We start from the raw sequence: 22,348 nt of genomic DNA, 5'->3' as shown, positions 1-22,348 counted from the left end.
AGTGTCTCAGGTCCCTCGGGATGGACTGTGTGTGAAGGAGGAAGGCAGGCAGTCTCAGGATCATTGTGGATGTGGTAGCGAGAGAAGCAACCGAGGTGATGTCTGAGAGGCTGAGCCCTGAGTTGAGATTGTAGATTCTTCTGGAAAGGACTGAGAGACCCCCGCAGTCCTCTGATGGAGGCATGGCTGGTGCTTCCCAGGCAGGAGAGATGACTGTGATGTGGACCGCCCCTCCCCACCGACCTGCCATCTCCAAATCCATTGGTCAGCAAATAGCAGAGGGGTGGCTAAGTGTCCACAACTGGTGAGGCAGGCCAGTTTCCTTCTGCTGCTGGTCTGGTGTTGGGCTACTCGCATCGCCAGAGCTTAGCTGGCCCGGCCATGTGTCCCACCCTGGCTTTTGCTTCTGTCTCGCAGGGGAGCTCTTTCCTCCACGTCAAGGTGATGCTGCTTATACACGTGGACGGTGGGGAAGGAGCAGCTCCTTGCTGGGAGCTGGGCATCTGGGAGATCAATGACAAATGGACCCATTCTCATTAAGTCATAGGGAGATATTGCTCTCTCTCTCTTTTTTTTAAGATTTTATTTATCTATTTGGCAGAGAGAGAGACAGCCAGCGAGAGAGGGAACACAAGCAGGGGGAGTGGGAGAGGAAGAAGCAGGCTCCCAACGGAGGAGCCTGATGCAGGGCTCGATCCCATAACGCCGGGATCACGCCCTGAGCCGAAGGCAGACGCTTAACCGCTGTGCCACCCAGGCGCCCCTGCTCTCTTTTTAATATGAAAGCAACGCCGTGTGCCTACCATGTGCCATGCATCATCTAATCTAAACCCCGGAACAATTACTGTAATGGAGGTCCCCTTATTATCCCCATTCTACAGATAAGGAAACGGAAGCTCAGAAGAGATAAATCTGCACCCAGGTCAGTATGATTCCACGTGCTCTCAGGTCACTGTACTTTACTGAAAGGTGGTTGTCCTGGGTCATCTGCAGTCCGAGCTCTCCCTCACCTGGCCCGAGACCCCGGGCTCATTATCTCTGGGTGATGCATACCCTATTTCAACTTCTGTTGCCTGCGAGCAGCTGATTGCTCCACTGGGTCCCATTCCCTCAGGAGTAGGTGGTCCTTGAATTGAAGCAAGGGTTGTTAAAAGGACGTGGAGGCTCTAGGCTAGCATGATGGCCTCAGGGCCCCCAAAAATACGGCTGGGGAGGGGCAGGCCTGGACAAGGGATCTTGGAGGCCTGGGCTGGGGGTGGACCAGGGGCAGGTGGAGGTGGAAGAGGAGGATCCAGGGGAGAGCCCTCACCTGTGCATGAGGGTTAAATGGTCTGTAGGTCCACCTGGAAGTCCCAGTTTCTAAGTGATGTTCTCAGACCGGGTAGAGTAACCAGGCTACCTCCTCGCATCTCCTTGCTTCCGATTCACACTCTCGCCCCACGTTCCATTGCTCACTATGTCCTGCCTCTCTTACCTTTCTAACATCTCTGGAAACTGTCCCTTCTGTCCATCTCAGATACCACTGCTTTATTTTTTTTTTATTTTTATTTTTTTAAAGATTTTATTTATTTATTTGGCAGAGATAGACAGCCAGCGAGAGAGGGAACACAAGCAGGGGGAGTGGGAGAGGAAGAAGCAGGCTCACAGCGGAGGAGCCTGATGTGGGGCTCAATCCCACAACGCCGGGATCACGCCCTGAGCCGAAGGCAGACGCTTAACCGCTGTGCCACCCAGGCGCCCCAGATACCACTGCTTTAACTCAAGCCCCTGTCACTTCTTCCCTAGGGCAGTGGCAATGGCCTCGTGAGCGTGTCCCTGGCCATCCCGCCTCCTCCCTTCCGTGAGCTTTCCACCTTGTTACTCCCTTGTGTCCTGGCCACAATGGCTTTTCTCACCTTTCGGTTATAGTCCAAGTTCTTGGCTTGTACACAAGATCTTTCACGAGCCAGGCTCAGCCAACACCGACAGGTTCATTTCTCAACTGTCCGGAAGCTTTTACCCTGGTGGGCTTGCATCTCTGGCTGCTTCCTACCTGTCACCGTCCCCTGCAGTTCTTCCCCACGCACGCACTCCAGGCAACCGACACGCTTGTTTTCACCGCGGGCTTTCACACTTGCCCTTGGGTCTTCCTGGAATGCCCTTTCCTTAGATCCTGAGTGGCCAGCTCTCGTCTCCTTTTCACATGCTCAGATGAGCTTCTCTGACCGCCATAGCTGAAGGAAGCTCGTCTCCCCTCTTGTCACGATCTTACCACCGTAGTGTGACTTACTGTCCGAGAGTATTTCACGCACATGTGAATTTACGTACATCCCATTTTCCGTCTCCTTCTACTAGATGGTAAGCACCAGGAGGGCAGGAAGTGGGTCTGTTCCTTCTGTTTCCAGCACTTGGAATAGTGGCTGACACATAGTGGGTTCTCAGGGAGTGAATGAACCTGTCGAATGGGGTTCACACAATGGGATTAAGTACCAGCCATGAGTCAGGCTCTAGGCATCTCTCCAGATGGACCCATTGGCCCTCCTGAGCCCTCCTGGGGAGGCTTTCTACCTCTCAGGGGGACCAGCTTGGCCGCTTTTCATCCAAGTCCCACTTGCTTCCCCCTTGGCCATGTCTTGCAGGGGAAGGTACAGCACGATTTGAGAAGAGCTGGCACAATGTTTTGTTTTGTCTGTTTTTTCCCCTCTTACCCTGACTTTGGGAAAGTCACTCCACCTCTCTGAGCCTCAGTGGTCCTCAGGGGCAAGGGGAGCTGATAAAGACCACCTTGCAATATTGCGTTGGTCACATAATATAGAGCAGAGGCACCGAGTACAGGGCCTGGCACAGCCTGGGGGCTTGAGAAATGTTGGGCCCTTGTCTGGTTTCCCTGAGCTCTGGGGGTCCCCCTGGGGAGGAACGGTGGGCACATGTCCTGCCTGTCCTGGTGACCGGGGTATACTTGGGATGCCTGCGCCGTGTCCTCAACACAGTTTGCTAAGAAGGAGGAAGAGGAGAGCGGAGACTGTGGCAAGAAGCGGCAGAAGGAGAAGTGGGATGGTTTGGACAAAGTGGCCGAGATTTCTACAGAAAGCAGGGAGAACAAAGTGCATTATCGTCACTCTTTTTAGTCCAAGCCACCTCATTCTTGGCTGGTTTGACTCCAGGAGGCTAATGGGAAACGGGCTTGTCTCGATCTTTTGTTGCTGAGTGGGGCGAATGCTCCAGGGGCGGTTAGCTAGCTGGGTGCTGTCCCTTCCCTACCCGTAGGCCCAGGTGAGGCAGGCAAAGACCCCCCGCAGCAGAGCCCTCTTCTTGGGCAGGTCCCCATGCTCTGCCTGCGAGACTCATCCTTCCAGCTGGATATGGCTGGGTTTTTTTTTCCACTCCAGGCACTGGCCTGAAGCTTCTAGAGTGGGAGGCTGGCCTGGTCAGATGGGGTCCAGCATTTAGTGGACGCCTTCTCTGGGGTGGCAGACATGCCCCCACTTCCTGCCTGTGGCCAACATCACAAACTGAGCATAAGCCTCTCTTCAACCACGTGCCAGGGATCCTTCCTGATGCTTCGGTGGCAGCCACTGTCCATGGAGGTAAGATGATGGCGCTCCATCATCTCCATCCTACCATGTGTCAGGCACCACACTGGCACTTTCCATAGTTAATCTCACTACCCCACAGCATGCTTAGGAGGTAGGTCACCCCCATTTTTAGGAGGAAACTGAGTCCCAGAGAACGTCTAGAGCTTGCCTAACGTAATGCAGTTGGTGGGGCTGGGATTCGGACGGAGCCGTTGGGTTCCCAAGACTATGCCCTGTCCTCGGCGTGTCCCAGTCTTCGTAGCTGAACTAGCCTGTGGACTCTAGCTGGCTGGACCCTGCGGGGTAGGAAGGCACAGTGGAGGGAGGGGAGCAGAGTGACAGCCCCCTCCCATTCAGCAGGGATCTGTCCTTCCCCAGACCTTCCAAGTTCTCCTCCGCCTCTAAGCCTTCGCTCAGGTATTGGCCTGCCAGGCAATTCCCATCCATCTCTCAAGGCTTCCGCCCAAACAGGCCCCGTCTCAGCCTGGCAGACAGACCCAGCGTCCTATGCCTCGTGCCCCTTCACTGTAGCTCTCCTGCTGTTCATGTTCTTGCGTGCACATCTGTGGCCCCCTCTGCCCAACTGGACTCTGAGCCCCCCAAGACTGTGTCTTCTTGGTATATGAACCCACAGCCCCTGGCACATGGTGGGCATGCAGAAAATGCCCATGGAGTGAGGGATCCGGACAGAGACCCTGCCTGGCGCTGGGATATCTTCTCCCCGCTGCTCTTTGACCTCTTCCCTCTAAGGCTGGCTAAGCTGGGTATGCTTTGGTGCCCACCAAGCCCTTTGTCTTGGGCCTCTTTTTAATTCCTTTTGGAAGGAAACCATAAAGTCTAAACTCCGGGAAAGACAAATGGCCGTGATGGTAAGTGAGCCACATGAACCAGTTCCTTCAGAGGCGTGGCGTGGAGAGCGGCTTCAAGCAGACAAGGAGTCCAAATTCCCCATCCCAAAGCATCACTCACAGCCATTTTTCAAGGGCTGCTTTGTTGTTGTTGTTTTGTTTTTTTAAAGAAGAGGCACCATTACCCTCCTGCTCCGAAGTGAATGAGAGCTCAACAGCGGTGTGTGTCTGGGGCTCCACAGCGGCCGGGGACCGCAAGGCATGCCTTTCCCACACGTACACAGCCGGGCCGGGGGTCACGTTCCAAGAACCAGGCCACGGGGATGTTTGCCAAGCGGTGCTGCGGTTGCTTTCTATGTATGCAGGTCTCCTCGGCCCTCGAAATCATCGCATGCATAAAGTGATTTTATGAAATCACATCTCAAGGTTCTCTGTTCATATTCATTTTCTGCTCACTCATTCATTTCGCCATCTGTGGGAGCTCATTAGCACGCAAGCTGCAGCAGGTGCCAAAGGTTTAAAAAAAATGATGGGAGGAAAAACTTGAAATTGATCAAATCCTATCTATCTTTCCTTTTTCCCTCCTGTAAATTGAAAAATGACAGCCATTATGTCATTTTAGGAGAAGAAATGTTGGTGGCTCTTTGTGGTGCTGTGGCACTTTCGTGGAGAAAGGGTTGGCACTTTCTGGACCAGGGAGTCTTTGCCTAGCCTCAGGGCGTCCCTGGAGGATCACGGAGGGGCTGTGGGGGTCCACAACCCTCCTGAAATAAAATGCAAAATTGCATGTGTATCCCCATGACCATGTACATGTTTTCTTTTTTCTGGAGAGAGAGCGCATAGCTTTCACCTTATTTTGAATCCAAACAAGATTAAGAGTCAGTGCTTTACAGGAAGAAAAAAGAAAAGAAGAAAAGAGAGAAAGTATTTAGTTTAGCTCACTTAATCCTCATAATTTCCCTCCAAACCCTGAATCACTAAATACGTGCTTGGCTGCCTGACCCCCATTCTCGACTTACACTCATAGACTGTTAGAGTTGGGGCACACCAAAGGCTTATCTGTTTGCTTTCCACCCCCTCTTCTTATACAAGAGGGAAACGGAGGCCCAGAGAAGCGAAGTACATTGTCCAATGTTATATGGCCCGTTTATAGCAGAAATGGGTTGGAAAGCCAATCCTTTGACTCTCTGTCCAAAGCCTTTGTCACTGTTGCTTTACTCTTGCAGTCAGTGAGCACAGATTTCCACAAATGTTAAATTGAATTAGTAAGAGACTCCTCCTTCCACCTGTTCTCAGGCTGGGTTGGTTCTCACTGACCTGTTTCTTGGTCCCCAGGGAACTTCTGGCCTCAAACGCGCCCAACCTATGAGCCCTCGGAATATTCAAATGCGTGCGCAAAATGATTCCATGTGCCAGGAGTCTCAGATGAATGGGGAGAAAGCCATTTGCTACATAAATCAACCCTTGGCTCGGAAGTAACTTCACAGACACTTGGAGAGCAGGGGGAGGCGCTGCAGGGCTTCAGCCACGACCCTCCCCTCATCCTTTGCACCTGCTTATCTCTAAGTGGTCATTTTGGATGTTTTCCCCTTGCCCTTCTTTGCTTGGGCTCCCTGGACCTACATGGTGGTGCCCCTTCTCTAGCACTCCCCACCCCGCAGGCTTGGCATGTGCTGCTCTCTCGGTCTCTGAACTTGGGTTTATCTTTGTAGTCGTCTGTTTACTTGTCAGTGTCCCTGCTCAGATGATAAATTCCTTGGGGGCAAGTACCCAGTGCCTAATGGACCGCCAGTCAATGGCAGTTGTAATACATAGCGATCCCGTGTTCTTCCTGTGCTTCCCCTTCCCAGCTACGCCAGGAAGCTTGTTCTGCAGCGTGGGGTTGCCCTGGCCGTGAGTGGATCAGGGCTGGCAGCGTTCTTGGCCTCCCGGAGCCTCCTTGTCTATTCTGTAAGGGGGAGCTCATTCACTGGTGCTTTCTGGAGGCCCTCACCTCTGCTGTGAGGTTAATTCTCAAAATCAAATGAAAATTGCGGAGTTTGTGGAGGAAGAGGTCCCAGGTTTCTCCTTGGGCCTCCAGGCTCAGGCAGGCTGAGCCGAGCTTCCCCTGAGCAAACACGGCAGCCACCAAGATCACACCCCTGGGCGGTGACTGTCTTTGACTTCCTCCTTCCCAGCTCACCGAGAACCTTTCTCCAGAGACCCTCTGTGAACCTTTCTCACTAGGCGTGTTCGTGATAAAGACTCTTACAAAAATAGCTTCAAGCTGGAAAGAGGAAAATAAAATAACTCTGGTTTCTCTCTGCCAAAAACAACAAAGCAACAGCGTGCAAGCAGCCAGCTCAGTCCTTGGCATGGCTACTCACGGAAACGCTGCTGCTTTTCTCTGCCCCTGACAGGAGAAAGCCCCACTGATTCCGTTTCTGAGGTTATGTGCCCCTATTTGATTGATTGATTAATTGATCTGGCTCTTTGAGATTACTGATAATTCGACCTGTGGTTTGGGCTTGTGACTATTCCAGACTCCTGGTCTTCCTGTCATCCTTTGGGTCCCTCTCGAAAATGGGACCCATCCCCTAGCCTCCTCTGTCTACCAAATGTCTCCAGGTCTTCACTAAGGAAATGATTACACACATGGCTACTTGTTTGAAATGAGAAGAAAAAACATCCCAGTGCTCCCAAGCATTCAGGCATTTTACACTGTGTCTTTGGTTAACAACTGGTTAGTAGCAATCCGTAGCTGGCTATTAATTTGCTCTCTCGAGTTTCCTAACTTTTCCCCTTTAAACAGGTTGAATCTGTAGACCTGCACTCTAAGATCTCCAGAATCCAAAACCAGAATCCCCAAATCGGAAGGGCCATGTGCATAGGTGAGCCCCGAAGCAATCCGAACCCATTAGAATATTCAGTGCTCCATCACAAATTGATCTGAAGTTTCTTTCTTTCTTCCTTCCTTTCTTTCTTTCTTTCTTTCTTTCTTTCTTTCTTTCTTTCTTTCTCTTCTCTTTTTCCTTCTTTCTTTCTTTCTTTCTTTCTTTCTTTCTTTCTTTCTTTCTTTCTTTCTTTCTTTTTTGAGAAGGAAGCCAAAAATCCAATGAAGCAGTTCAAATTGCAACTTAAGCTATAGACTTTAAAAACATTTATGAAACTGTGAAGCTGGAACAAGGCAGAACCATCCTGTAGATTCCCAACTCACTGAATAGACATTTCATTTGTTCCTGTCCCCGATGGGAGCAGTCTGAGGACACTCACTATTCTTCCGCCTCTGACAGTCTAGGCACCAGAGGGACATTCCCCAGCCTGATGCAGTGAGGCGTGTGTTTGTCTAAAGGAGAGGGTCTTCCGTGCCCTGGGAACGTCTGGAGAAATGATCACTTTCAGTGCTTCCTGTTTTGCGCCATCTTGGTGGGTCTAGAGATGGAATTATGAGTCTGGGAGCTGGGAGTGGAGTTTTGGCATGGCCATTAACTCACTCTGTGACACGAGGCAAGTCCCTCCCCTCCTTTTTTGGGTCTGCTCATTTGGGAAATGAAGGCAGTAGGCTGTACGGTCCAAAGGGCCTTTGGTAGGTAGAATAATGCCCCCCAAAGTTGACCACGTCCTAATCCCTGGAACCTGTGAATACGTTACCCTATGTGGCAAAAGTGACTTTGATGTTTGTGACTAAGTTGTGACCTCGAGATGGGGACATTACCATGGGTTATCAGGAGGGCCTGGCCTAATTGTAGGAGTCCCTCAAAAGTGGAAGAGGGAGGCAGGAGAGGGTCTGGGATAGAGGGAGATGTGACCAGGAGGTCACGGTTGCGTGAAGGAAAGACTCCACCCACCATTGCTGGGTTGGCCAATGGAACAAGAGGCCACCAGCCACAGAATGGGGGTGGCCTCTGGGAGCTGGAAAAGGTGAGGAAACAGTTTCCCTTCTAGAGCCTCCAGAAGGAACACAGCCCTGCTGACAAAAATGTTAGCCCGGTGAGATCCGTGTCAGAATTCGAAGGCAACACATTTGTGTGTTAAGCCACGACATGGGTTGTAATTAGTTATAGCCGCGGTAGAAAACGCAAACAGGGGGCCTTCCAGTAACCTCGCGCTCAGCTCCTGAGGGTTAAAGCCGGGCTTTGCCAACAGCCTCGGGCAAGCCCAGCTGACAGGGTGTTTGGGAGAAGACATCTCAGGGATGCCGTGTCCCAGCTGCCTCCTGGCCACCGCGTGTGCCTGGGCGTGGCTGCTTTGACGTGTCCCCCTGTGCAGGGACAGCAGTCCTTGTCAGGTGCCTCAAGTCTGAAGGGGCCTCCGGAGCTCATGTGTGAAGACACAGGTACGGTATTAATTTCATCCTCAAATTGAGGGAACTGAGTCCAGGGAGGAGCAGGTGGCCATCGTCACACAGCCATGCGGGAAGGCACTGGGGACAGCATTCCTGGCGCCAGGCTCTTTTCAGCTGGTCGCTGGGGAAATACCGTCTCCTTGTGTGAGTGAGCAGATCGGGCAGGAGGGAGAGGGGAGGAGGGACAGAGAGGGACTGAGATCAGGAGAGAGATGGAAGGCAGTGCCGGGGTCAGAGCCCTGAACTCCCGGTCCAGCAGGGCTTTCTATGCACCTGTGGACAAAGAGGAAGGCACACGTCACTCGAGGCTTTTCTTCACGGCTTTGGGGGAGACCCTGAGTGGGGGAAGCGGCGAAAGTAAAGGTTAGGCTACAGGAACGGTCGGCCTGGAATCAGCACGATGCCATGAGGACAAGAATTCTGCCCAGACAGGAAGCTCTCTTTTGCCAGTGGGGCTTGAAAGGGCACGCCGTCTCCCCACGATGCACCTCTACCCTCCTTTCCCACGTGGCCATCCTCCCAGCAGTCGTGGCAGCAAGGCAGAAAGCCAGTGTGACCTCTGCAAGGACAAGGTCTGCTTGATGGGGGGGTGAGGAGGTGGGGTGCAGAGAGAGGGTCGGGAAAGGCTGCCGTGTGGGAGGGAGGCCAGCCTGGTTTCACCGAGGATCCGAGGAGTTGGGACGGAAGGGACAGGAAGCCTTCCTTCGTGGTTTCTAGGTGTGGGCGGCATTCTCTGCCTCCCCCTCTTCAAGCCACACGCCTATGGTCAGCGACAGTGTCATTCAGACCACGCGCTGTGACCCGTCAGTGGTCACGAAATCATTCACAAGGCTGCAATCAATAGTTTTTAGAGATATAGAATAGACTAGAAGTGCGTACCCTCTATCCACTGTGTACCGGTAAGCGCGGGTGTAGGAAACCTGACATGGATATCGTCTACGGGTTCCGACCTGGCCGGCCCGGCCCTTTCGAAAGGCTTCGGGGAGAGAGACCTGAGTACGGGGGAGAAGGCAGCACCGACTCAGCCGTTTTCCACAAGACCAGCTTTTAATATGACCGTGACTGGAAGCACGAATAAATAAACGCCAGAGGAAATGGAAAAACCAAATCAAACCAAACCTCAGAACATCAAACCCAAATTCAAAAAACAAAACCAAACGAAACATCTCCGACAGACAAACAAAACAAGCCCCCCAAAGAAGAAACAGAATCGGACTGTACAAGCTGGGTCACGGGGACAGCAGAATGACGTGGGTCCCACGGATGAGTGCCGGAGTCGCCCAGGCCACCCTGCCTCCACCGGGCGCCGGGACGGGGGCGGGGTGGGGGGCCCTGGTCGGCCCCAGCTCGCGGAGGGGGAGGGGGGGTTTGTGGGCAGGTTCAGAGCCTTCACAAAGTACACAAGGACCGGACGCGGTGGAGAGTTCTGCGCTTTCCCTCTCGACTGTGCAGCTGAGATCCCAGAGCGACCACGGGGTGGTGACCTCGGGGCTGGAACCCGGTCCCGCTGCGCGACCGCAGAGTGGCCGCTGGGAAGCGCGCGGAGGAGAGTCATGTACAGAGACGGACGTGGAGGTGGCGCCGTGAGCGGTCTGAGCATGCAGGTGCTTTATACATCTGGCAGTGAGATGTGATGGCAGGTTGGTTCTCGGACAGTTCCAGAGTGTGACTCATTTCTCCTAAGAGGGACGCACGGCGGGGCCCGAGGACGCGTCATGTCAGACGTGGCCGCAGCGAGGTTTTGGCAGAGTTTGCTATGTGTGCATAGGGGGCTCTTGCTTCTTTCTGTCATCAGGGGCCATCCCACCTGCGCCTGCTGTCCCCTGGCCTGGGTCTGGGGCCTCCAGGTCTGTTTGGGGGATGCCGGGTGGTCCAAGGGCTGTCAGCAGGCAATCTCCTCCAAGGTCCCCAGGGCCGTCTGCAGGGGCACATTCACAGTGTGGCTGATGGTTTCAGAGTGGTTTGGCATCGTGTCACAAGTGCTCTGGAGGGAAGGGGACAGCGGATGTTGATACTCATTCTGCAAAATGGCATCACGATGCCGCTGGCAGCCCGGCCGAGGCCCTGGGAGCCGTGCCCCCCCACCCCGGGCTTGTGGGCTCTCCTGGGGCACTGCTGCTCCTGCCCCAGACATCTCATGGGCTGGTGTGCTGTTGTGGGGTGCAAGAATGGGGGGGCCTTGCCCCCTTCAGAGTCCTCACCATCACCCACCTAGGGTGGGGAGAGAGCTCCCTGGTGATGGGGCTCAGCAGCCGGTTTGAACTTCTCTTCTAGACGTGCCCTTAATACAGCGCCCGAAGCTACATCTGAGTGCTTCTAGCTTTGAGGCAGGAGGATATCCCCTCCTGCCCTCATCCTGGGGGTCCCCCTTGAGGCCTTCCTGCGGGGGAGGAGGGTAGAGCCTGTGGCTAGGCTTGGGGCAGGGGGTGCCAATGGCTGAGGCCAAGTCGGAAGAGGGGAGGCCCCCAAAAGCCAGAACTGGAATAGTCACGGCTCCCCAGTGGACCTTCAGGGTCGGCTGGCCCCAGAGGAAAGCAGTCTCAGGTTCCTGAGCAGGGCGGGGCTGGGAGGGCCTTGAGTCTTCCCAGTGACTCCCAGGCTGCAGAGGGCTGGAGGCTGGGAGGGATGGGAGCAGATACTGCCCAGGAGGCTGTGCTGAGAGAACGAGAGAACGTGGGGGAGATTTGATGGGGCTGGGCTGTCGAAGGGGGGTGGTGGACGGGGGCCTGGGGGAGGGGGAGGCGGCAGAGGGGAGGTGGTGACTCTGAGACAGTCTGAGGGCAGAGGAAAGGTGGAGTGGGGAGGGAACCTCCACTTGCCGAGCACTTACTATAAACTAGGCGCTGCTGCTGGCCCGAGAGGCAAGGTCCACTTAATCCAAACGACAGCTCCCTGAGGTCCCTGTAAGTCTGCAGATGCTCGGGCCCACAGCTAGGAACAGGGACCCCAGAGCCTGGGCCCCTTCCACCTGCCCTCCCCTCAACAGACGCTGTCTTCCGTTCAACAGAGCTGCAGGGGCCGGAGGGAACCAAAGCCGAGATTTCCAGCCTGGGAGGTGGGGAGAGAACTAGGGTCTGGAGCAGAAATGGGGGCCTGTCGGGGGAAGGGGCTGTCCTCGGTTTGGATTTGCTGACATCGGGCTGGGGGGGACAGGGAGGGTGGCCGCCTAGTGGGTGGAGTGCTGTCAGGGCAGAAGTCTCCCCTGGGGAAAGCCGGAGCTACCAGGCAGCCGAGGGACAAGCCTGGAGCAGACTGAGTTTGGGAAGGATAGGGGACAGCCGGCTTTAAGAGGGACCTCCCTCTGCTGCCTGTCTGGCAGCTTGAGGGAAGACAGGTGGAGTGGGAGGGTGGTCAGGGGAGCCCGAGTCCAGCTCTGCCACTCACCAGCAGGGAGACCTGGGGCTTCTGGGCCTCCAGTGCCTCAAATACACAGCCCAGACGCATCCCTGGCACACAGTAGCTGGCAGTTATGATGGGGAACACGGCCGCTACCAGCCTCGCAGGGCCCCCGAGCTCCCTGTCCCCTTCAAATGGAAAGGAGAACCAGTGACGCCCTTACTTGTGTTTTGCTACCCTGAGGAATAAGGGCGCAGAACCTCCCTGCTTCTCCCAAGGCATGAGATGAGAGCAGTAGCCCTCCAGCTGCGACAAGCTCGACTGGGCCAGGCCGGACCTCGCCTTGTGAGCATCGCCTGGGATTGCTGAACCCAGCGCTTGCACTGGGCCCCGGGGCTGAGCGGGGGCGTCCTCCGACGGGCCAAGTTAAGGTCTGCGGTGAGGTGCGTCCCTGGGCTCTGGCCCTGACCTCTGGTCTCCTAAGGCCCGCAGAAGCAGGGGACAAAGCAACCCACGGCACAAGCGCTGCTCTTACCACGTTCTCATCGTGGCTCCCTTCGTCCTCTTCTTTGCCAAGCAAGTCTAAGAGCTTCTCTTTGATCAGCTGCAAGAGAATCGGGACAGGGTTGGTGGGGCTGGGGGAGCTGGGGGACCAATGCGAGGGCAGAGGGACCTCCCTCCGATGGGCTCAGCCCCGCCCCCAGCTCTGGGAGCCCCTCCCCCGGCTTTTGGCTGAAGTGAGGTTTTGGTGTCGGAGCCTGAGGCTCACGGAGGCCCCAGGAGGGCCCCATCTGGCAGGGGGACTGTCTTCTCTTGGGGACGGAGGGTGCATGAGCAGCCCGGGACCCCGTTCCCGAGGCCGGGCCTGGGGGCCGAGGCCTGACAGCCCCACTTGTTTGTAAGACCAGGGCACCCCTGAGTCCATAACATTTGATTCTGAGCAATAAAGGGAAGGCGTTCAACGTGTTCCCTGGTATGATGGAATTTCCATAACTTTATACAGCAAAAACGTTTATTTCACAAAAATTAATAAACAAAGCAGAATAACATCCGCTTTGGGGCCTGATTTGGTTTGGGGAACAAGGTCACTATGCTGGGAGGCAGAGTGTGGCACGGCCGAGGGCCCTGGTCTCAGGGGTCCTCCACTTCCCTGCAAAGGTTCCCACTGGGCTTCGGCCAAGGACAGCCTCCTCTGGGAGTCAGAACACTGATCTGCAGGCTCCTCTTGCTGGACCCAAACTTAGGAGGTCCTGGGGATGCTGAGGAATCCCCTTAGGAATTCTGGGGCCCCTGGAGCCCGCCTGACTCTGGGAGAGGGCAGGGGCGGGGCGGAGAGGAGGGTAAGGCTGAGGAGCACCGTGACGCTCAGAGCCAGGAGCCACGGTCAGCCGGCCGTCGTTGGAGAAGCTTCCAGAGGCCCTGCTCCAGCTGCTGGTTGAGGGAGCCCTCTCGGGCTGTGCACGGCTGGAAGCCCGTGTGCCCTTGCTCTCCTGGCTCAGGCTTGATGGAGACCGCCAGGAAACGCCCCTTCCCTAAGCCTGCCTGCACCAGGACAGGCACTACTCAGGTGACGGGCCACCCGGAGTGCAGTGTGAGTGTGTGTGCGTGTGCTGTGTGTGGGTGCACACACACATGTATGAAGCCGCCACAGCACTCTTGTGTGGGAGGGGCTCAGAGCTGGCCTCAGGTTTGGCTCTTCTCCTCCTCAACCCTTCCTCTCCCTTACTTTGAGTGTGGACAGCCCACAGCTCTTCCAGCTCCCCGAGAATAGGAGCCGGCTTCGGTCTCTCTCGGACCCACCCCCTTCTCCCTGCCTAGGATGTGGTGATAGACAGTCTCCATGGACAGGGAGGAGAAAGCAGGCTCTGGGTGGAAAGAGGCCCTACTCTCCCGCATGCTTTGGTTCTGAACATCGGGGCAGGACGAGAGCCCCAGCATATGGTCATATCCCCATAAGCAACCCCAAGCTTACCTCATAAATATAATCAAAGAGCTCTAGTATTGTAAGGATACTAGCACCAATAAACAATCCCATCTGACCACCAATATCACCTGGAGAGAGAGAAAAGATCAAAGGTTTGGCTTTAGTCACAGCGCTTCTAGGAAGGGGTGAACAGACGAACTCAGAAGCCAGACCTTTGGAACGGTTTCCCTTCCATGGGGAGCTGTGCCTGGTACAGGTCGGGCCTTGGACAACTCCCTCTCTCACGGCACAGCGCCCAGTGGCGATGGGAACGAACCCGAAGGCTCTTGGAGGGCCTAGAGTAGACCTCACAGCTAACAGGCTGATTCAGTTACCTTCAGGACCACAGGGAGTGGGCCCTTCTTTGGCTCTGGGCTGGGAGGAGAGACAAGAAGTGTGTGGTCTTTGCTTGGGGCGAGGGCAGTCTAGCCCAAGACTCATAGGTTGGGTGCTCTGAGTGGGGGTCTTGGGAACAATGGCCCAAGAGACCCCCCCCCAAATCATGACAAGGCCTACAGGGCCAACTTAGGGCACCTCTCACCCTTGGGATAAGGTCATAGGAAGCAACCCTTCCCTCCCCCACCTGAAGGTAAATGTTCAATTCAGTCTTTTTCTAGAATAGGGGCTCTTGCTGTGGGGTGCACAGGCCCCACTGACCAAAGTCTTTCTTGACTGGTCTTCAGGTCTTCTCACTCCGGAGACCTGTACCCAGTGTAGATGTCTGGACCTACCCCGGGTCCATAAAACCAGAATCTCTGAGGCTGGGTCTGGAAGTCAGGATTTTTAAGTTCCCACATGTCTCTCATGCAGCAGGGCTTGAGAACAACTCTCCTGTGGGAGTGGCAGATGGTTGGAGACCCTTCGAAACCGAATGCAAAATGTTACATGTCTGTACCCGGGTATTTGTAGAGGGAGAGTCCCTATCTGAGAAGCTATTATTTGCCAAGGGGTTCTGGTCCCCCCAAAGCCCAAATGCTTTGCTCCGGAGGCAGGGTGGTAGAGCAGAGGGCTCAGAGGCCCTTAGTTTGGAGAGTGGCCACCGGCTTGCTGCGTGGCTTTGCTAAACCCTGACCTTCTCAGTCGCTTTGCCTTCAGAGGGCATTTGGTGGGGAAGGGAGGGGAGACCACTGTGAGGTCCTTGCCAGCTGGAGCCTCTATGACTCTCAGCTACTGAGCTGAGCAGGGAGAGTGCTGGGAAAGGGGGTGCTCCCAGGGTGGGTACCCAGTCTTACTGGAAACCCCAGGCTGACCTCTTGGTCTGAGAACTTTCTGTTGGCTCCGTCTGCCCTCTCCATCCCTAAGGGGAGCCCGACCACCACAGTCCCAGGTGAGCAGGCAGAGAAGGAGGGGAGGGGGCTCCTTCTGGTGGGGCTTAGAGCTGGGCTCCAAATGGTTCCCCTCACTCCGCTCCCCCTGCTCTCTCTCTCATGCCCTTGGTGGGGACGTCACTGGGGAGTGTGTACTTACCGAGGTACATGTCAGGTGTGAGGCGCGTGTTTGCTTGTGCACGCAGCGTGACCGAGTGTGGGCTATGTGTCAGGGTGCTCTGTGTGAGCACGCCTGGCTGTCGATGGCTTTAGGCAGGTGGCCCTTTATGTCTAGGGTAGGGACACTGAGTATGTCTAAGCTCGTGGGAGTGTGGTGTGGCGGAGGTGGGCCACGCGAGCATGTCTGTGTGCACGGCCAGGTGTATGTCGTGGGTCTGCAGCCACGTAGTGGATACGCACATGTGTGGCTCTACTGCGCGTGGCCTGCTGGTGGGTCTGTGCTGCTCGCACTGGCGTGTGTGGCTCATGACAGGGTGTGTGTGTGTACGCTTTGGGGGGGGTGTGCTATGTGTGGCATGAGGGCATGTGCGGTGTGCCCTGGGGGGAGGGCGGGCTGCATGGCGGTGAGGGAAGGGCCTGATGGGCCCAATGGCCGAGTGTGCGAGCGGCACACTCCCATCACGGGAGGGACAGATGGCGGTGCGGTTCTCTCAGCAGGCTTTTCTGGGGGGGAACACGATGCTGGGACATGCCCATCCTCACAGCTGACGTGGAGATAAGCTATCCTTTCTGACAGATTCAGAGCTCAGGTCCTCCTCAGTGTGTGTGCGTCTGTGTGTGTGTGTGTGTGGGAGAGAGAGAGAGAGAGAGAGAGAGAGCAAGAGAGAGAACGGTGAGCCTATGTCGGGGTAGGGAAGAGCCCTGTCTTGAGTTCTGTTTAGGAAATGAAGGTGACAAGGTGACAGAGGGGTGAGGGGGTCTACATCTCCGGAGCATGACCTCTACCTTGGGCCCAAGGCATTAGTCTCTTGGCTCAGTCCCTTTTGGCCACAACAGTCTCCGAGACCCAAATGACAGCCGCCTTAACCCAGCTGGGTCCCCGCTGTGGCGGAGTCCCCAGTCTCCTGCGAGAGGGGCAGAAATGCTCTGATGGCATCTGGAAGCACCAGCTGGGCCCTGGGTGACTGGCATGGTGACTGTCCAGGTACCAGAAACTCCTCTTCATGGACCTTCTGTGGGCTGGGTCTCTATCCCAGCTAACCATCGTAACAAACTCATCAAGTGCTTTTATTAGACCCATTTTACAGATGAGGGACCGGACGTTCAGTGAGGCGAGGCACGTGCCCTCATTCTCATAGCTGGTATGCAGCCGTCTGCCTCTGTACCTGTCTCCTTCCCTCTGCACCTGCCGCCGCCTCCCCCGGGGGTACCACTCTGAGTTGGCCCAGCTCCCAGACACAAGAGCAGCTAATTCTCTTTGTAGGGACAGCACCATGTCCTTTCTGGAGAGTGAGCAGGAGTTGGGAGAAGGGCCCCAGGGGCAGGTCTTTTAACCATCCACCCTCAGGGGTCTTGTGGGCTTTGCACTGGGTGGGGCGGGGTGGAAACGAACTCCCTGCACTCATTACATGCTCAGGCGGCCAGGGTTGTGGGTGTGACCTCGTGTGGGGGTGGCAGTCAGGTTTGTAGACATCTGGGGATGTGTGGCCCTTCTTTTGTGTTTGACAAAGGACTCAGTCTACGGGGAACATCTGGCCTCCATGCTGCCATGGTGCTTTCCAGGTTGGGCTCCATCCGGGGCCCTCACTGCCTGGGGACCACCCCCAGCTCGGCCTTCCCTCCATTGGACAGCTCCTTCTCCCCGCTGTGGCCCCGGGGCTCACTCCAACCTGGGGACAGAAGACCACGGAATCCGACAGGGCAGCACTGGAAAGGCCCTGAGAGACCTTTGAGCTCCCTTGCCTCGTGATGTCGATGGGGAAACTGAGGCCTACATTGGGGCATGAACTGGGCCGAACACCTCCACCACATTGGAGCGCTTCTCATTCAGGGATGGGGGAGTAATTAGTCCATGAAAAGGCCAGACTCCTGCGAAGCGTATCTGTGTACCTGCCTGCCCGCCCCGCTGCCCATCCCCCTCGCTCCCCGCCGTGACCGGTGGAAATGAGCGCAGCAGACACTGACTTACCAAGTAAGGCAGCGACTTCATATGCCTTCTTCTGTTCAATTGTCTCATAATTGAGAGCTTCAAAAAATATATCCAGAACAAGGATGTTCTCTCTGCAGAGGGAATATTCAGTACCATATGTGGTGAGAACCCTAGGGGCCACGCGGACTATCGGACACAGCTTTGCCCTTGACGGCGGGTGAAGCTAAGCCCACGAACTTGCAACAACTGGCCCAAAGTTAGAGCCGGTTAGTGACAGAGCTGGCCTTGGAACCGAGTCCTGACCCCCAGCCCAGAGCTCTCTACAGACCAGAGGCACCAGAGGCACGTATCAGCTGTGCCCCTCTGCCCCTCAGCTGTTCCCTCTTTGTGTCCTTTCCACAAGTCCTGCCTAGCGTCCAGCCCTCTGGGCCCCCAAAGGGTCTGCCTGGCTCCTCAAGTGAGCTCAGTACTTTCCTGACAAGCTCTTCACTCTTTGGTCTTGCTTGCCGCAGCTGACCTCCTGGGCACCCCCTACCCGCTTCTGAGTACCCCCCACGTTCCTACTTGGATTTTTCTTTCCTTTTTTTTTTTTTTAAGATTTATTTATTTATTTTAGAGAGAGAGAGAGAGCACGAGGGGGAGGGGCAGAAGGAGAGGGAGAGTGAGAATCGCAAGCGGACTCCCACACTGAGCATGGAGCCTGATGCGGGGCTCGATCTCACGACCCTGAGATCACGACCTGAGCTGAAACCAAGAGTCCAACACGCCCAGGCGCCCCTCCCTCCACTTGGATTTGTAACAAGCTTCTCCTAGTGGGAGGCCCCGACTCTAGCACGGCCAAGTCAGCTGCTGGGAGCAGGGAGAGTTTTTAGGGAGCAAATCTGTATCTGGCTGGGGGCTTCCCTTTTGCTCCTTTAGGCAGGCGTGTTAACAAGACACATCTTGGCAGGAAAAGTCGTCACTGGTGGCAGAACGTCTGCTCAACAGCGGGGCCTGGCCCCTCCTATTCCCCATCGCCTTCCTCGCTGGTCACAATGGCCTCGGTGCTCCTTGTTCTCAACCCGCTCAGCCAGAGCTGCCCCAGGACGGGCTTTGCTGGCAGTGCTGGCAGGAGGGAGCGCCTGGTGAGAGAGTCGCAAATCCTCCTCCCCCTGCATGGCTCCCTGTAAGGGTCACCATCGCTTGCCTGGGTGATGGCACCTGCCTCCCCCCAGGCTCCCGCCCTTTTTTCTGGCTTCCCTTCCGTCCTCTACACCTGCCGTCTGAGGGATCTTTCTTTTTCTTTTTTTTTTTTTAGGATTATTTATTTATTTATTCGACAGAGATAGAGACAGCCAGCGAGAGAGGGAACACAAGCAGGGGGAGTGGGAGAGGAAGAAGCAGGCTCATAGCAGAGGAGCCTGACGTGGGGCTCGATCCCATAACGCTGGGATCACGCCCTGAGCTGAAGGCAGACGCTTAACCGCTGTGCCACCCAGGCGCCCCACTGAGGGATCTTTCTAAACCTGCTAAGTCACATTAAAAAAACATTACAATTCAGTTCCTCAGTCACACGGGCTACAGTTAAAATGCTCACCAACCACATGTGGTTAGTGGCTCCCAGGTTGGACATCACAGACACAGAACATTTCCATCTTTGTAGAATATTCTCTTGCAGGGCAGTGGTTGAAAATACACATTTGAGGCTGTCACCCACCCACACGAAGCTCTTCAGAGCCTCCCTATTCTCTTCGGGGAAAGTCACTCCCTGTCCCCCACCCCACGGCCAGCTCCGCTCTTGCTCTGCCACGTCGCCTGCCTGCCACCCGCCGTGGCTCCCTCTGGCCGGTCTCTTCTCTGCCCTGCGTGGATCCTCTCTGCTCAGCCTCTGCCTGGGACACCCCTTCTCCCAAGACTTTCATTCATTCTGTTAGAAGATATTTTTTGAATGCCAACTATGTGCCAGACGTTCTCCAGCAGAGAACAAAAGGAAAGGCTCTTGCCTTCAGGGAGCTTGCAATCTAGTGGGGAACACACACACACACACACACACACGCACGAATATGGAATTATACACTTGGGTGAGTGTTAGAAAGGAAAACACCAGAGCGCTTGGAGAGAACAATAAAGGGAGAGGCACTCATTTAGCTGTTTGAGGGGTGACCTTTAAATGGAGACCTGCACAATGAGGAACCAGTTAGGTAAAGTGTGAGAGGAAAAGCATCCCAGGCAGAGGGAAGGGAATATGCAAGGCCTCCCTGGAAAACTCCTACAAGCTCATTAAAGGCTGGGGGCTGCATCTTAACCATCTTTTTGTCTTTGCTTTCTGAGTCCTAAACACAGAACCTGGCCACAGCCGAGTGCAATGAATGTCTGCCAAAGGGAGCCAACTGCTTCCCTTTGGCCTCTTCCTCAGTGGCCCCCAATTCCTCCTCGATCCATCCCTTCTGCCCCTGCCTACCATGCCCACTTGGCTTACGAGATATATTTTTCTGATTTGTTGAATTTCTTCTCGAGGTACTTGGCTGACGTCTTGCTGGGGATCTTCACCATGGAGAGCTCTTTGTTGTAGCGGGTCAGGTTGCAGGGTGTCCTGCAGAGACAGTAATTACTGTCCTTCTCCGCCAACAGACCTGCAGGGGAGAGCGGGGCGGGGCTTAGTCAGGTGTGGGGGCGGGGCCCCCGGGTTCCCGCGGAGGGACCTGAGCTGGGAGGAGGTGCCTTCCGGGTACCAGCGAGGGGCGCGGCGCTGCGGCGAGAAGGGGAGCTGGGTTTTGGCTCTAGGTTGGTGATGGTATGAGCTTTCATAAAAAAGTGCCCACTCTTTCTAGGTTTCTCTTGGTCCTGTTCTCCTTTAAAACTTTCTTTATTGTTATGTTGCCCTTTAAAAATTGTCGAAAAGGCACCACTTTTGGAGAATGGGCTCCCAGGGAGTCCTGGCGCCCTCAGCTTCCCAGAGCCGCCTTCTCTGCTCCTAGCCTCGGTGTTCTCATCCACAAAGTGGGCCTCCCGTCAAGGGGCAAGCGTGAGAGACCATTTTATCTGAAACCCGGGGCTCCGTGGTATTCCCTCTGCAGCTCCTCCCTAGCCGGTTAGGGCATAAGCAAAGATCCCCAATTCCTGTCCCTAGAAGCAACCTCTCTGCATATGGAACACTTTTTTCCTTCAAGCTCCCCTCTTCCTCTTAGGACGGGGTGGCTAAAGACATCATTTTCCTTCCCCCCACCCTCTGTCTCTCTGATCATCGCAGTTACCCACGGGCTTTGTCGAATCTGTACTCCAAAGGGAGATGTCTTTGTACACGTCAGAAGTCTCTCACTCTCTTCTAAGCCCTGCCTCCCCCACCAGTCCTTCTGGAAGCATCTGGACGCAGGAGTCCGAGCTGTCCCCTGCTCAGCTCCAGCAAGTGCAGCCGCTGAATGAAATTGAGTCCATATGATTTAAACACCCTCTCTGCTTGTCTTGATTATAAATCACTTCCCAGGTCCGGAGAGAGGCAGGCATGTGGAGTGGGTCTAGCTTTGGGGTTGTAGCTTGTTTGTGGGATCTCCCGCACCCGAAGTTTTCCAGTGGGGGAATGGAGCAGATATTCCAATCTACAAGCACCCAGCAGGAGGAGGACGAGGGGGAAATGCATGCCGGCCACCCCCTCCTCCTCTCCCCCATCTCCTTCGGTGCCCACCGTCCATCCTCTCTCCATCTCTGTCCCTTCCTCCGAGTTCCTCAGTGCTCTCCATTTCCCCTGAGCCCTACCCCATCTCTACCCGCACCTCTCTACTCCCTTTCTCTCCCTCAGTGCCTGGTCAGCCCTCATCTGCCTGCCTGCACCCTTGCATCCATTCCCTCCCCACCCTTCTGTTCTTTGTCCTCTCCACCTTCCTCTGCTGTCCCTGCAGTGCCCTGTCCGGTCAGCCTCTCCTCCTCCTCCATTCTCCCTTCTGCCCCATTTCTCCCATACCCAGAAGGCCTCTGAGGTCTCAATCTCAGCCCCTCCCCCCACTCCATTTGTCCCCCAGTACTGACCTAGGGCAGGCTCGGCGCACTCCTTGTGCTGCTCAGGAGTGCAGAAAGGGGCATCCCCTGCAAAGAAGAGACACAGGGAGAGGTACTCAGGCAGCAATATCTCCCTCCTGGGCTGGGGAAGGGGAGTGCATCCTGCGGGGGTGGGGGGGGGCAGCATGCCCAGCGGGCATTCAGAAGGGAACCTCCATGGAAGGGAACCGCCCATCAGAGCTGCCTGAGGGCAGCTGGGGCGCAGCGCACCCAGAGCCAGGGGATTGGGTCCGTTCTGCTCTGTGAGCTTGGGCAGGCGATAATAGGGTCCGCCTAGCTAACTTCTCCCAGATTGCTGTGCTGGTCCAACCAGCTCAGGTGGGTGACAGGTGAGAAAGCCTTGGTAGCTGAAAGCAGGGAAGTGGTGGAAAGCACCTGCTAGGTCTGGAGTGCATATTCGCCTGTAACTCACATGAAATAGGAAACACTGTGTCTGTTTTCCCCAGCAGATTTGAGGCTTAAGTATCCTGCCTTCCCAGGACACCAGAGCTAGCAGTGGAGGAGATGGGCTTTGAACCCAGGTCAGTCTGACCCCAGGCCAGGGCTCTTTCCGCCACACCCCTCTGCTGTCTGTGAGCAAGGGCTGCTTTGTAAGTCTCCTCTTGCTCTGCCCTTAATTCCACACTAGTAACTGAGAGGCCAGTAACAGTGTCATGAGTGGAATGATTAAAATCTACTGCTTGCTTTTTGCCCGGGTTCCATGGGGGAACCTCACTGGCTGCGACCAGGCCTGAGCATCAGGCAGCTAGCATTCATCAGTGCTCTGTTCTCCTCCCTGGTCTCTCTAGAAATCCAGAACCCCCCCGCCCCTGACTTTTTTTCCTTTTGCCAAATGCTAAAGTTAAACCTACCACAATGTCCTTTCCTTGCTATT

At 55.4% G+C, this 22,348-nt stretch overlaps 1 protein-coding gene across 2 annotated transcripts in view; it reads right to left on the bottom strand.

Moving 5' to 3' along the window:
* Window positions 1-10,608: 10,608 nt before the first annotated feature.
* Window positions 10,609-22,348, bottom strand: part of ASIC2 (acid sensing ion channel subunit 2) — a 1,007,421-nt gene continuing 995,681 nt past the window's right edge. For both annotated transcript variants that reach the window (XM_008695389.1, XM_040640998.1), the window contains exons 5-10: window positions 21,445-21,501; window positions 19,901-20,054; window positions 17,482-17,573; window positions 14,035-14,114; window positions 12,598-12,666; window positions 10,609-10,710 (exon numbers count right to left, since the gene is read on the bottom strand). In XM_008695389.1, the coding sequence (XP_008693611.1) occupies window positions 10,609-10,710; window positions 12,598-12,666; window positions 14,035-14,114; window positions 17,482-17,573; window positions 19,901-20,054; window positions 21,445-21,501 (554 nt within the window). The remainder of the gene's footprint in view (window positions 10,711-12,597; window positions 12,667-14,034; window positions 14,115-17,481; window positions 17,574-19,900; window positions 20,055-21,444; window positions 21,502-22,348) is intronic.

The sequence above is a fragment of the Ursus maritimus genome, unplaced genomic scaffold, assembly GCF_017311325.1.
Source record: "Ursus maritimus isolate PB19 unplaced genomic scaffold, ASM1731132v1 scaffold_24, whole genome shotgun sequence".
NCBI lineage: Eukaryota > Metazoa > Chordata > Mammalia > Carnivora > Ursidae > Ursus > Ursus maritimus.
The sequence above is the reverse complement of the archived record's forward strand: the minus strand, read 5'-3'. Positions and strand labels throughout refer to the sequence as shown.